The 13,326-nt window shown below is 44.3% G+C and overlaps 2 protein-coding genes across 2 annotated transcripts in view; both read right to left on the minus strand.

The window, feature by feature from the left end:
* Nucleotides 1-6,371, minus strand: part of wnk4a (WNK lysine deficient protein kinase 4a) — a 49,311-nt gene extending 42,940 nt beyond the window's left edge. The window contains 2 exon segments of the mRNA XM_056429848.1: nt 5,390-6,037; nt 6,255-6,371. Of these exon segments, the coding sequence (XP_056285823.1) occupies nt 5,390-6,004 (615 nt within the window). The 5' untranslated portion in view covers nt 6,005-6,037; nt 6,255-6,371.
* An 807-nt stretch (nt 6,372-7,178) lies between these two features.
* vps25 (vacuolar protein sorting 25 homolog) lies at nt 7,179-11,789 on the minus strand. Its single transcript, XM_056429856.1, has 6 exons — nt 11,705-11,789; nt 10,366-10,511; nt 9,478-9,531; nt 9,264-9,352; nt 8,448-8,523; nt 7,179-7,906 (listed from the first exon to the last, which is right to left on the minus strand). The coding sequence occupies exons 1-6, from the start codon at nt 11,749-11,751 to the stop codon at nt 7,794-7,796; spliced, it is 525 nt and encodes a 174-aa protein (XP_056285831.1). The 5' UTR covers nt 11,752-11,789; the 3' UTR covers nt 7,179-7,793.
* Between the last annotated feature and the right edge of the window lie 1,537 nt (nt 11,790-13,326).

The raw sequence follows: 13,326 nt of genomic DNA on the forward strand, positions 1-13,326 counted from the left end.
AAAGAGCAGTGGGCTGCAGTGAAGCACATGGGGAGCAACAGGGGGGGTTCGGTGGAGGAGAGCGGGGATCGAACCGGGTACCTTGGGACGACTGCTCTCCCCCATGAGCTACAGCCGAGCACTGACACCAGCCGTCTACACCAAAACAGCACCGATGAACAACCGATTCATGAAAGCAAATGCGAGGTGCCATATCAGTCATGTGTGACCACATCTCCAGAAAAGAAATACAAACTGTCTCTCTGTTCGTATCAACGGCCCTTTTTAAATGCACCTCATAAACATCTAAATACAGGTGGCTGTGGCGAAGCAGAGCTCATATAGAGGACGTTTACACAGAGCACGGCTGAGGAATTTGCGTTGGTTCGTCTTTAAAATGATGCATGGGAGTGTAAAAGTGTCTGCTGCAGGACGGGAAGGGGGGGGGGGGGGTTGTCCTTGAATAAGGTATTGCGCAACAATGCCCTTTAAAACAGGGGCTCGCCAAATAGGACACGTGCAACAGGGCCCTCATCCCTATCGGTTACCCAGCGGCTCACTGACTGGACAGAAGCTTCGTGCTCTTGATTCGTCGTATTATTTGTGCAAGCAGCCATACAAACACGAGAACAGGAGCAAATGCAGACGGTCGTAAACTCGTTTTTTTTCCTCGGTGCAGATCGAACAGACCCCGGGAGGAGGCCATTCAATGGCTCATCCATTTTTTAGCACCTCTACATTTCCCTCAAAGACAGTTTATGTTGCCTATACGGCACCTGGGTCACCTGTGAGCCTGTGGGGGGAGGGGGATAGGGGAGTGGTTGCTAGGCAGCTGCTGCATGGGAAGGTTTTTATTTGTTTGGCTTTGCTTCTTTTAGAAAAACAGCTTTTAATCGTACAGCCTTTCAAGATCCAAAGTTCCTCATAAAGGTATTACACAACTATTTCTTTATTTTTGTAAACTGTATGATATAATTGACTTGATTAAAAGCCATTTTATTCTATTTATCTATGTGTAGACTCTCTGAATTGATGAAAAACTGGAGATGTGGGACTAACTGATCGCCATCATCTATTTTTCTGCACAAGACGACGAAAGAAAGTAACAACGACAACAGAAAACGTCTCTGGAACCATAAAGCATGTAATAAATATAACACAAAGAATACAAGTGAAGCAGAAGTTGCAACTCTTTGCTCAAGTGGTTTTTACAGGTGGACGAAACTGGATATCCAAAATGTGTGAAGCAGCCAAATGAGGAAAATCAGCTCCTGAGATGAATTCAATGTGTCAATCGGTAAATACTAAGAAGCGTAAAAAAACAGTTTGTACAAGGAATGCGTGGATTAGATAAGGAAGGACACAGAGGTCGAGAAGCTACGAGCAATGTCGAACTTATTGTGTGCAAAGGGTGTGGAAATAATCACCAGTTGAGGCTGATATTCATATTTAAAGGACCCATATTATGCCCATTTTTCCACAAGTTGATATGGTTCCTTGGGGTCTTAATGAAATGTTTGTAACATATTTTGGTCAAAATACCACAAGAATCATTTCAAACAGCACCCTTTTTACCCTGTCAAAAACACCTCCCCACAGATTAACCTGTTTTGAGTGCCTGTTCCTTTAAATGCTAATGAGCTCCCCCCTCCCCCTCTCCCCTCCTCCACGAGATGCGCTCGCCTAGCTGCTGCCTGCAGATGAAGATAGCGTCGTGCAACCATATCGTTTTGAACCAGAGTCAGACCCTGAACAAGAAGAGGCTCCCGAACAAGTTCGAGAAGTTAGGGCTCAACAGGACGTTTCTGAATGTCACTTCTACATTTTTGTTTGTTTGTACATTGGCTAAGGTCTCACAGTCTTGTTAGCGGTTTTGAGAGCATAGTGGTGCTAGAGATTCGAGTACGTGAATAGTTTGTGCATGTATGAGTATGTAGCAAATACAGTGTGTTTATGTAAGTTACTGTTTGTTAAAGTGTTTGTGTAAATGCAAGTAACGGGAACGCCATAAAGATATAAATGCTATATGAGTAAAGTTCCATCTGTAAACTAAAGTGTTATCTGACAACAGTAAGTGACCAAGCAGGGGCGGGGGTAACGTTTTTACCTCCATTAATTAGCGTTTAAACCTTGTTTACTTATTAAATCGTTGTATTTGATGACTTATGACTTATTTGATGACTCATGTCTGTAATATGAACACAACTTTCAAATGAACTTTACCTGCAAAGTTGTGGTGGGGGGGCGGTCCAAGGCCATGTAGACAGACTCCCTACATGGGCGTGCTTCAAAATCTACGTAGACGTTGGTGGTGATCCCATTTGACGCACTCAAGCATATCGTTTCTGATATAGAGGAACCACAACAAGCCGCGTGAGGTTTTTTTTTCTCCAGCGTTTTTATGTTGGGAGACATGCCAGATACCCAAATTAACGTATAGAAGCACTAAAAAAGTGGAATTTTCATAATATGTCCCATTTAACAGATGAAAAACCAATCAGTATGATTGTGGCAGCGGGGGTGTTTAGGCTCAGCTGCAGAGTGGGTGGAGCGGGGGTGGTTCAGGGAACGGTGTCTGATTGTCATCAGCTGGACTAATTGGTAATCAGATTGGTAAGCAGTCCAGCTGATGACGATCTATGTTTGTGTTTTAATTTGTACCACACACACCGAGCAGACCGCAACACTGCGCCTCTGCTCACTCTCCTCTCCACTGAGCCCTTTTATGAGGGCGGCCTCGGCTGCTGACTGATTGCCAATCACCAGCAGCCGAGGCCAAATTGGAGACAGCTGCCACAATGATATATAATTGGAACAAAGTTGTCTCTAACGTATTCTCTACCCGGAGGCTCCTTGTGTTTTTAATCAGCCTTTAGCTGGGGCTGTTATATCTGTAATAAACTCAAAATTAGCTGACAATATTGTTATCATTTCCCTTTATAGCAGTTTGACCAAATAAAGATGCATCCACGAAAGCTTAGTATGGGATAGATGACAGGAACATTAAGCAAAGTAGCTGCACCCTCTATTATCGTGTACATCGGCCGATTCATGCTTGTAATACCTTTTCTGAAAACAGTAAACACAGATATGAACTCCTGACACCAACCGGTTAATATTTATGTCGTTGAGCCCATAATGTAAATGTTTTAGGGAGGCTCCACCTCTTCCTCTGATCTCTCGTTCTTTCTGCCGCAAGGCTTGTTTACGAGGAGCTAAACACAAGATTTAAAAGAGCCGCTTTTATTGTTGGAAACAAAATCAGGTCAGTGAAAATCAACGAGTCGATTAGTCAACAAAAAAAAATCACACAGAATCGCAGAATCTCCGAAATGTTTGTCGGTCTGAATGTTTATTTTGTGCGTTTTCATGGATGCTCGTTCTTGTTTATTTATTATATGCATCGATTTGTGCGCTGACTCGTTCTGCTTGCAGAGCAAATCGGACAACACTTCTGCAATAGTCAATGTTTCTGTGTACTTGTCCCGTACAAATAAACAAATACATAAATAAATAAGTATCTATTTATAACCTCCATGTGAGTGTTTGCCGGAGGCGGAGTGGAGCTCCGATTACTTTTCCTGATGTATCACAGACCTAATTTTAGTTATGAGCCAAGTCCTGTATCCTTCACCGTCGCGGCTGATCTTTGGTCACACTAGAATCTAAATTGTATTGTTTCCTTCTCGTTTACAAGCACAAAATTAAAGTTCCTGTGGACGACGCCCAGACAAAGCAGTGCAACAACAGAGACTAAGCAGCGCACAGAGGAGACCACCTCGGAGAGTCTCAAGCATGGTGGCGAGTGGCGACTAATTGAGATAATGATCTTTAAAAGGGGGTAGCAGAGGTTGTTTGAAGCCCCCTCCGCACATTCTGAACAGCTGATCTTAACTGGCTCTGCATCACTAGTTTAAACAGCATAGGGGCATTTTTCTACCTGACTTGCTATGACGCACCTCCGACTGCTGCTCCGTCAACATCACAGAGGAGATTGTGTTTAGCCACCAACAGCCAGCTTCTGTGTTTATTCAAGCCATCAGGGGCACACGGGGAGGACGGCTTGGCGGCTTGCAGCCGAGTCTGGGTCTTTGAGGTTAACTTCTCACACTGGTAACCATATCAACAATGGCCACCTTTAAGCTCATTATAGGCGATTAAGGGGGCTTAACTGGGCTCATGTCAGGAGATGTAAAAAAGCGAGCATGGACCCCGGGGCCAAAGAGACTCAAAACTGTTTTTCCCCCCTTCCAGAGAAGTAAAGGTGTGTTTGACTTGAGGATGGGAAATGTAGAGAGGAGGGTCTCTCTCCTCTCACACCTGCTGTGTGCACAGACAGGTGGACTCTGGAGGCAGAAGTCCCAGCCTGCTGAGTCCTCGGGGGGCAGATTCACTTCCCCTTGTGTTAACCCTGGGGGTCCGCGTGCCTCCTGCACAGCTTTAAAAGCACCACGAAGACCCGCCTCTGTGCAGCGTGGTGAGAAGGCAGCTTTTGAGGCCACGCAGCAATGTCTCAAAACAACTTCAGCAGACTGAAGTGATTGCCGACAGTGGACGTTTAGTCTGATACAAGTGGCGCAGACAACTTCACACCCGAGAGGCTCACATGGGTGCCAGATACTGATTTCAATGCACATCACACAGAACGGCGAATGTAATCGCTGTGCTATTGAACCCTGTTAGAAGCAAGCCAGGCTGTTTGGTGGCTGCATACCAAACAATCAATGAAATAAAAGAAATAGAAAGGACTGTCGCCACATGCTACACGTGAGCCACGCGTTATCCCTCAGATATAGTGCTGCCTTGCAGGATGGGAATGTTTCAAAGCACAAATGGAAGTATTACCCCCCCCCCCCCCTCCTCAAAATACTGATGGGCGACCATCACGGCTGGATGTATAAAGTGGTCTGCCAACTATTGGTTGTTCTTGGTTCGGCGCCCGTGGAGTCAGCCTTGGTGTCACCGGTTGTTAATGAAAACAGAGATTAGAGGGTATCATGGCAGGCGGAGTGGTTGAGTTTGGAGCCGACTGCTGACAGTTTGACCTGCGCTACCACGATCGGGCCTGACACAGCCCGACTCAAGGTCAACAGGAATAATAGTTCGTGGATTAGCTGCTTCACATCAACTCTGATGACCTGAGAGAGGAGGAGGGGATTGAAGCTGGAAGAGGGCAGGAGAATAGGACAAGTATCAGCCTGTGTACCTTTTGCTGGGGAAGATAATGTGGTGTGAACTATGGCTGAAAATCAATGCAACTTTAGTGTGGAGGTGTACATAAAGGAAACTAATCCCGGAATATGATGAGCCAGCTATTTATATAGCATGAATGGAGACTTGCTTCCATCCAAACTGGCAACTTGAACAGTTTCCTCTCCTCTCCAGTGAAGAATAAAAGAAGCCATCCTACCTGTAGCTCACACCATGCCACCTCCACGGTCGTCTCTGTGTCCAGTCCCTTATAGACCGTCTTGAAGGACCCCCTTCCGATCTCTATGTTGAATTTCAGGTATCTCCCTTCGGGGGACGTCGCCACCGCTTTGGTCTCCACGTCCTCTCGCTCCTCCTGCTCCCACAGGGCATCGAACATGATGCGAGGAGAGATCTTCTGCTGCTTGCTGTGAACTTCATTTTCAGACACCGAGTTGACGTCCCGAGCGATGGTCCTCTCGACGAGAGACCCGGCGTCGGGCTCCTGGATGCCGGGGGGCGTGTTGGAGCTGGTGCCCGCGTTGGAGACCGGGGAGGGCGACGCTGGGGACTCCTCGGTTTTCTCATCGTCTGCCCTGGACTCGCACAGCGTTGGGATATTCTCGGCGGACCAGGACAGGGCTTTGGAAAGCACGCCGCTGTATAGAGGCGAGTCGATGTCCATGGTGATTTTCTGCAGCCCGTAGGAGTTCCTCCGCGCGCTCAAACCGTGCGCCCTCAGCACGGACGGGACCCGGGACAAGTAGTCGTCCGTCATATCCACAGGGAGGCCGGGGAAACCGCGTCCCGGGATCTCAACCTGCGCGTGTGACATCGTGGCAGGTTCAACTCCTGCTTGGTTTAGAGCCTGGATGTGGAAAGAGATCCGAGTTACTTTCTCCGTGACGTCAGACGCTTTGAACAACAGGTTGGCCACAAAACAGGTCCGATAAGATAACGAACCAGTTCATAGCAGAACATTCCTAACTGAAATGTATGTGAAAATGCTTTACCTGTAGATACACCCCAGCCACATATCCTAAATGTAAAAAAACTAAAAACACAAGTAGGAGAAATGTACTTACTCATTACAGCCGCTGCGTAAAAACAATTCACATAAACGCAGATTAAAGCATAGTTGCCCTCTAATAAACAGTGTTCCTCTGCTCTCCTCTTCACAAAGTCCTCAGCCATAACCTCCTGCGAAAGAGGACGGCGCTGCCTATATCAACAGAGCTCCGGAGGGCTGCACGTCTTGTGCGCTCCGCGCGCACGCGCTCCCAAACTCCGCCCCTCGCGCAGCTTTCACGCGCTAATACCACTATACCAGAGGGGTATAATTACGGAGCGATGTAAGGAGTTTGTAAACTACTACTCTTTTAAAACCCACAACATTTAATTAGCAGGGATTTGTTTTCCTTTTACGCGTAATTGGTGTCCAGAAAGAGATTTACAATCTAAATGTGGGCCGTAGTGTGAGTTGCACAAGAAGTAAAAGAAGGGACACTGTCTCAGAGAAGAACCATACACATTGTGATTTTGATATTTCCTTGTATTGGTTAGCTGGACACGTGCCAGGCATCGCCCCCTGTTCATTTAGCGCGGGAACAAACAGCAGACGAACAGGATGTGCCCTCTTCTAATTGCCCCCCCCCCCCTCGCCCGCTGACCAGCGCATCTCTGGTTTCTCTGAATTAGTCGGTTCACTCCGGTCTGTCGTTGCCCGGTCAACCTCACCGAGGGAGGTGTGCAGTGAGAGTCTGGCCTGCAGGGGGCGCCACACGCGACACTTTTATCAGCCAAGGCCATGCTGACTGCTGTACCACAAGTGCACACGCACACACGCACACGCACACACACACACACACACACACACACACTCTTGTTATCAGAAAAGGTGGAGATCCCCATTACTGCGGGTCACGTGCACGTCTACAAGGTGCCGTTAACATCATCATTCAGGTTTTACAGTCTCATACAAGTTGTCGCAGAAACAAAAAGGAAGCAAATATAGTAAATTTCGATTTTATTTTCCTACAGGATATGAAAAAAAGAAAAAGGAAAAGAAAAGTTGAAAATAGACAGAAAGAGAGGATATAACAGTAGCTACAGCACAAGAATAGGATGACAGCAGTCTGTAGATGAAGTCCACTGTTATCGCACACAGTGGAGTCTCTCTGGTGTTCCTCTTCTCAAAATAAAAAGTCCCCCTGGTGTTGCGTTCTGGGATTTCTTTGGGATGTCTCGTTGGCTCAGACGGAAAAACAGCGGAGCAAAAGATCCACGGCCAACTATGACGAGGAGTTTTGTTAATATGTGAGAGAAAAGAAGCGATAAAACTAGTCGTATTTACAATGAAAACACAGCTGGTGGGGAGAAAATTTCCCCTGGAGTATTCAGATAGTATTCAGTCCCCTGAAAAGGCCCATTGCATGTTTAAATGGAACAAGTGTCGCCTCAAAAGCTCATTTGTTTCTCCCAAAAAACACTAAAGAAATGATATTGGTTCTTTTCCGATAAGAAAAAGGGTTTCGCGGCAACAACAACTGCAGGACGAGCATCCTCTGGGCCCCGCGAGGTTCAGTGGGAGGCCCCTCAGTGTGTGTGATGTCCCAGCGCCGCTTTCAGAAGAACTTGACCCCCTTCCCGTCGTCCAAGATGATGATCTCGGCTTTGCCGTCCGCCTGTAGCGCCTGCAGCGAGCGCAGCAGCATCCAGTCCTCCAAGCCGTGGAACTCTGGAGGAACACATTACGGTTACCGGGCGAGGCTGAGGCAGTTAAGGGCTACAATAACACAACAATTAAATGTGGAACAATGAAAGATATACATTCCATGGTTGGTCATCATCTGCACATTTTCACATCGTCGCATTCTTTGAACAGATTTGCACATTTCTCTACAAAATAACCACTTCTAAAAACCACACAGCTATTTCAATTCAGATAAACCATATTGAGCATATTCGTTAGCGTTTAAATTTTATTTTATATTCATAGAAATCTGTTTATCTTCTCCATATTTGCATTAGATTTCTTAACTATGTTTATGTTTAGCACCAATACACCAAAACCTACTGATTATGATAGAAGATTTAAAAAAGGAGTAAAATAAACAAATAAAATACATATTTTGTATGTACTTTTAAAAAAGTGATTTCAAATAAGTCAGTGATTCTGCATATGTTTCACTGGACATGCGTTATGTTTACTCTAAGTGATAACATGCATTTAAAAATTGTTAATCAGCCTGAAATCAAATGTTTTAACGGCACCATACCTTCGCCTTCTGAGTCGTCACCGTTGGACAACTCGAAGAGAGTAAACACAGAGTTGGCCATCCCGATTTTGGAAACCTGAAATGTTCGAGAACAGAATAATGAATGGTCAGTGAGGAAATCATCCTTACAGGCAAAAAAATTAACGTTAAAAGTATTTTTTTATTCCGGAGAGAAGAGATCTGGAGCACACGGTTATAAATAGAGTTAATAAGGGGCAGCAACTAACCTTTTGACATAGTCTTTATTAGATCTCATCAAAAAGGTTCAGCGGACTCCTAAAACATTTGGCCACTGGGTTTCACACATTAATATTACTATTAAAAAACTCAAATTTTCTGTTTATCTCAGATGTATTTAGATTTAAGGAGGCTGGTTTCTGTTTACATCCTCATTGCTGATGACGTGTCCATGATGTGTCCATGATGGGTCCCTCCCCCGTCTGACGTCTTTCTCCTTTAACATGTGTACATGTAACCAGCCAATCAATGCCCTGGTCACGCAGCTACACAGGAAGGAAATACGATTCCTCCAGGAGAAAAACCTTGTCCTTCATTTATATGACATTTAAGAAATCAAGTTCTTGCAGAAAAGCGACTGAGTGCTTATTTTTCCCTTTTACAGTTAGCCGTCTCTAAATATTCTACTTAGCACATGTATACATTATAAAAAAAGGTTGTAGTGGGTCATGTCGTAGAAAACTTGCAGGGTTTAACATCATCCCACAATAACAGAGAATTACAAATGCACACATGCGCCAAAAGAAATGCACAGAGCACGCAGACAGGACGGCCTGTGTCTGAAGGGGCGGGACTCACCCACTGGTGGATTAGCTTTCCCCATTCCTCGGGTCGTCTCCACATGACTAAGCACCGGGACTTGTTCTTGTCCAACCATTCCAGGTTTCCTGAATGATTAAACAAAAAGGAATTTTAAAAAAGTGTAATGCTGTTGAGATGAATTCAGTGTGAGACGATATAATTATTCCTAATCTTAGCATTTTGCAAAACATTTAGACAGAACATAATGTACCTTTTTTCCTTAATTCCTCAAACACAACTTGAATTGCTTCGATTGACAATTTTCCTGGAATTCAGTTAAGGGCGAACAAAAAGAAACACATGTTGATGCTTTTATTTTTATTATTATAAAACGCGTCATCGTGCTCTCGACGTGTAAATGTGCAAATTAAGAAAACTCTGCCGTTGAAGCAGTTCTTTCCTCACTGACTCACAGTAGAAAGTGCATTTATAAAAAGGATAAAAATCAATGCAGCAGAATTAGAGATATCGTCTTTTTTACTCCACGTATTCTTCCTGCTTGTCAGAGCCTAGAGCCTACATTACCCACGATGCAACTCGACTCTCCTGGTGTATTATGCTCGGAGCAACTAAGGCAGCGTCTGGCGTGCATAGGAGATGAGGAGCTGCGTACATCGGTCTGCTAAACACTTCTGTGTCCACATCTCCACATTATTTTTATTTTAATAACCAGAGAAAGTTTGATCAGGTCTCTCTTGAGAATGACACGACTTATCTCAACGTGATCACCCGTCTAAATTAAGGTGACTGAACTCACAACTGGAGTTTTCAATTCAAATGAATACATTTTCCTACTTTTCACTTACTGAAGTGCAACAGTTAAAAGAAAGCTGTAAAGTTATTGTAAAGAACTTGATAAAGTGTATTCAGTAATGTTGATAGGAGAAACTTATATTCACCAAAATAAAGATAAGAACATCTAAATAAGAGGTGAATTGAACACAGCCTGTGTGGAGGGCGGCAATGTATGTATATATGATAATTAATATTCTGTAGGTAGTTTTCTACCATAATGAGAGGATAAAACCTGTAATTCATTGTCTATCGATCCAAAATAGACCTTCGCCTGGACTGAACCACGGGTGGACTGTAAGGATACGCTCTATCTTCTTGTTGTTGAACACGGGGCTCTCCTGAGCCTCCATGAGGTCCAGGGTGTAGAGCTTGTGGTGCCGGCAGTACGACAGAGCCAGCGAGCACCAGGCCGCCAGCTGCTTCTGTCTGGTGTCAACATTGGGCTGGAGCCTGTTCGCGGAGAGAGGAGCAACAAATAAAAAGTTGTCAGAATAAAACAAAAAACAGACAAAATAAACCAACAGATGATACCGGGGGACGATGTTCGTCAGAGATTCCGCTGCGATTTTTTTCAGGCATTACATTTACTGGATTAGAAATTCTAATTCAGTTATTTTATCTATAAACACTTTCACAACTGGATTTCTTTAATATTTACTATTTTTTTTGTCCAGCTACTTTTGGTCTGGAATGATAATCATGATGAATGGAAGCAAATCTCTGCATCCAGATTTCAAACTCTTGTGTGAAGCATCACCAGTAGACTGGAGGCTTCGATAGCAGCAGACTGAGGCGTTCAATAACCACGTTTGAGCCTCGTTCACATGGAAAAATCAGAATTCTCTGATGAAACGTGACCGCAACAGATAAACACACAGGTTACCTTGTAACACTGGCCACCATCAGAGTGTATGAGTGAATTAGTGAACATCTCTTCACCAATGCATGTGTGTAGAACCTGGTTGTGCTTGTGTGTATAATGTCTAAATAATACAAATAACAATACCCCGACCCCCCCGCACACAAACACACACGCACACGCGCGCACACACACACAAAGGAACTAATTCTGTTTTATGCTTTACATGAATTGATTTCTTTAATCTCAATCGAGCATGGCTTGTCTTGTTGTATTTTAAGCCTTTGAAAAGCCCTTTGTGATGATTTTTATTCTTAAAATACAGTGTGCAGCCGTAATAATAATTAGAAAACTAACATTTGCAGTGGCTTTATACAGCTGAAATACATTAAAAACAGTCAGGTCACATAATATGATGAGTTACAGAATTGGCTGAGTTGAATACAGGGTGGATATGCAAGTGTTGCTAGCTAAAGCTAACAGCTAACGCTAAACGCATTAACTGAAGAAGCGTTAATCATCGACGTTTTATTGTTTGTAAACATCCACATGCAGTCGAGCCTCAAAGGGCCAACACGTGTGACAGTTAAACACACTTCAGAAAGCCAGTAGGTAGAAAGATAAATCCACTTCCGTAGCACCGTGTGTTTCGTTTAGCCAGCTAGCCGGGATAACGTGACGGTGGCTCTATGACACAACTTCGATTCAATAACAAGTAAACAACGTAAAATGACAAACAAAGTCGATAAATGGCGTAAATCTGGTACGGAAAAAGTTCACTCACGTATAAAACGGGGGGAAACTATATTGCCAGGGCCACTCAAAACTCATTGCAGTTGATGCGGTGTTTACAGCTGACAGCTTCCGGAAGCGCGGCCACCCTCTAAATGGGTCCGACTAACTACACAGACTTTGCAAAATAAAAGAAATAAATGAATACAAATAACTGTGAATATAAATGTAGATATATAAAGCTAAACAAAACTAAGAAATACATAAATAATTTAATACATAAACACATTTTAATATATATGTGTGGGTGTATAAAAGCACCATCAATATACAGTGCATCCGGAAAGTATTCACAGCGCTTCACTTTTTCCACATTTTGTTATGTTACAGCCTTATTCCAAAATGGATTAAATTCATTATTTTCCTCAACATTCTACACACAAAACCCCATAATGACAAAGTGAAAACTGTTTTTTGGAAATGTTTGCACATTTATTAAAAATAAAGAACGAAAACATAACATGTACATAAGTATTCACAGCCTTTGCTCAATACTTTGTTGAAGCACATTTGGCAGCAATTACAGCCTCAAGTCTTCTTGGGTATGATTCCACAAGCGTGGCACACCTATTTCTGGGCAGTTTCTCCCATTCTTCTTTGCAGAACCTCTCAAGTTCCATCAGGTTGGATGGGGAGCATCAGTGCACAGCCATTTTCAGATCTCTCCAGAGATGTTCAATCGGGTTCAAGTCAGGGCTCTGGCTGGGCCACTCAAGGACATTCACAGAGTTGTCCCGAAGCCACTCCTTTGTTATCTTGGCTGTGTGCTTCGGGTCGTTGTCCTGTTGGAAGATGAACCGTCGCCCCAGTCAGAGGTCCAGAGCGCTTTGGAGCATGTTTTCATCGAGGATGTCTCTGTACATTGCTGCATTCATCTTTCCCTCAATCCTGACTAGTCTCCCAGTTCCTCCCGCTGAAAAACATCCCCACAGCATGATGCTGCCACCACCATGCTTCACTGTCGGGATGGTATTGGCCAGGTGAGGAGCAGTGCCTGGTTTCCTCCAGACATGACGCTTGGCATTCAGGCCAAAGAGTTCAATCTTTGTTTCATCAGACCAGAGGATTTTGTTTCTCATGGTCAGAGTCCTTCAGGTGCTTTTTTGCAAACTCTAGGCTGGCTGTCATGTGAGGAGTGGCTTCCGTCTGGCCACTCTACCAAACAGGCCTGATTTGTGGAGTGCTGCAGAGATGGTTGTCCTTCTGGAAGGTTCTCCTCTCTTCATAGAACAACGCTGGAGCTCTGTCAGAGTGACCATCGGGTTCCTGGTCACCTCCCTGACTAAGGCCCTTCTCCCCCGATCGCTCAGTCTGGCTGGGCGGCCAACTCTAGGAAGAGTCCTGGTGGTTCCAAACTTCTTCCATTTCCGGATGATGGAGGCCACTGTGCTCATTGGGACTTTCAATGCTGCAGAAATCTTTCTGTACCCTTCTCCAGATCTGTGCCTCGATACAATTCTGTCTCGGAGGTCTATAGATAATTCCTTAAAATTCATGGTTTGGTTTATGCTCTGATATGCACTGTCAACTGTGATATCTTATATAGACAGGTGTGTGTGCCTTTCTCAATCATGTCCAATCAACTGAATTTAGCACAGGTGGACTCCAATCAAA

This window comes from Pseudoliparis swirei, chromosome 13, assembly GCF_029220125.1.
Source record: "Pseudoliparis swirei isolate HS2019 ecotype Mariana Trench chromosome 13, NWPU_hadal_v1, whole genome shotgun sequence".
NCBI classification, from domain to species: Eukaryota; Metazoa; Chordata; class Actinopteri; order Perciformes; family Liparidae; genus Pseudoliparis; species Pseudoliparis swirei.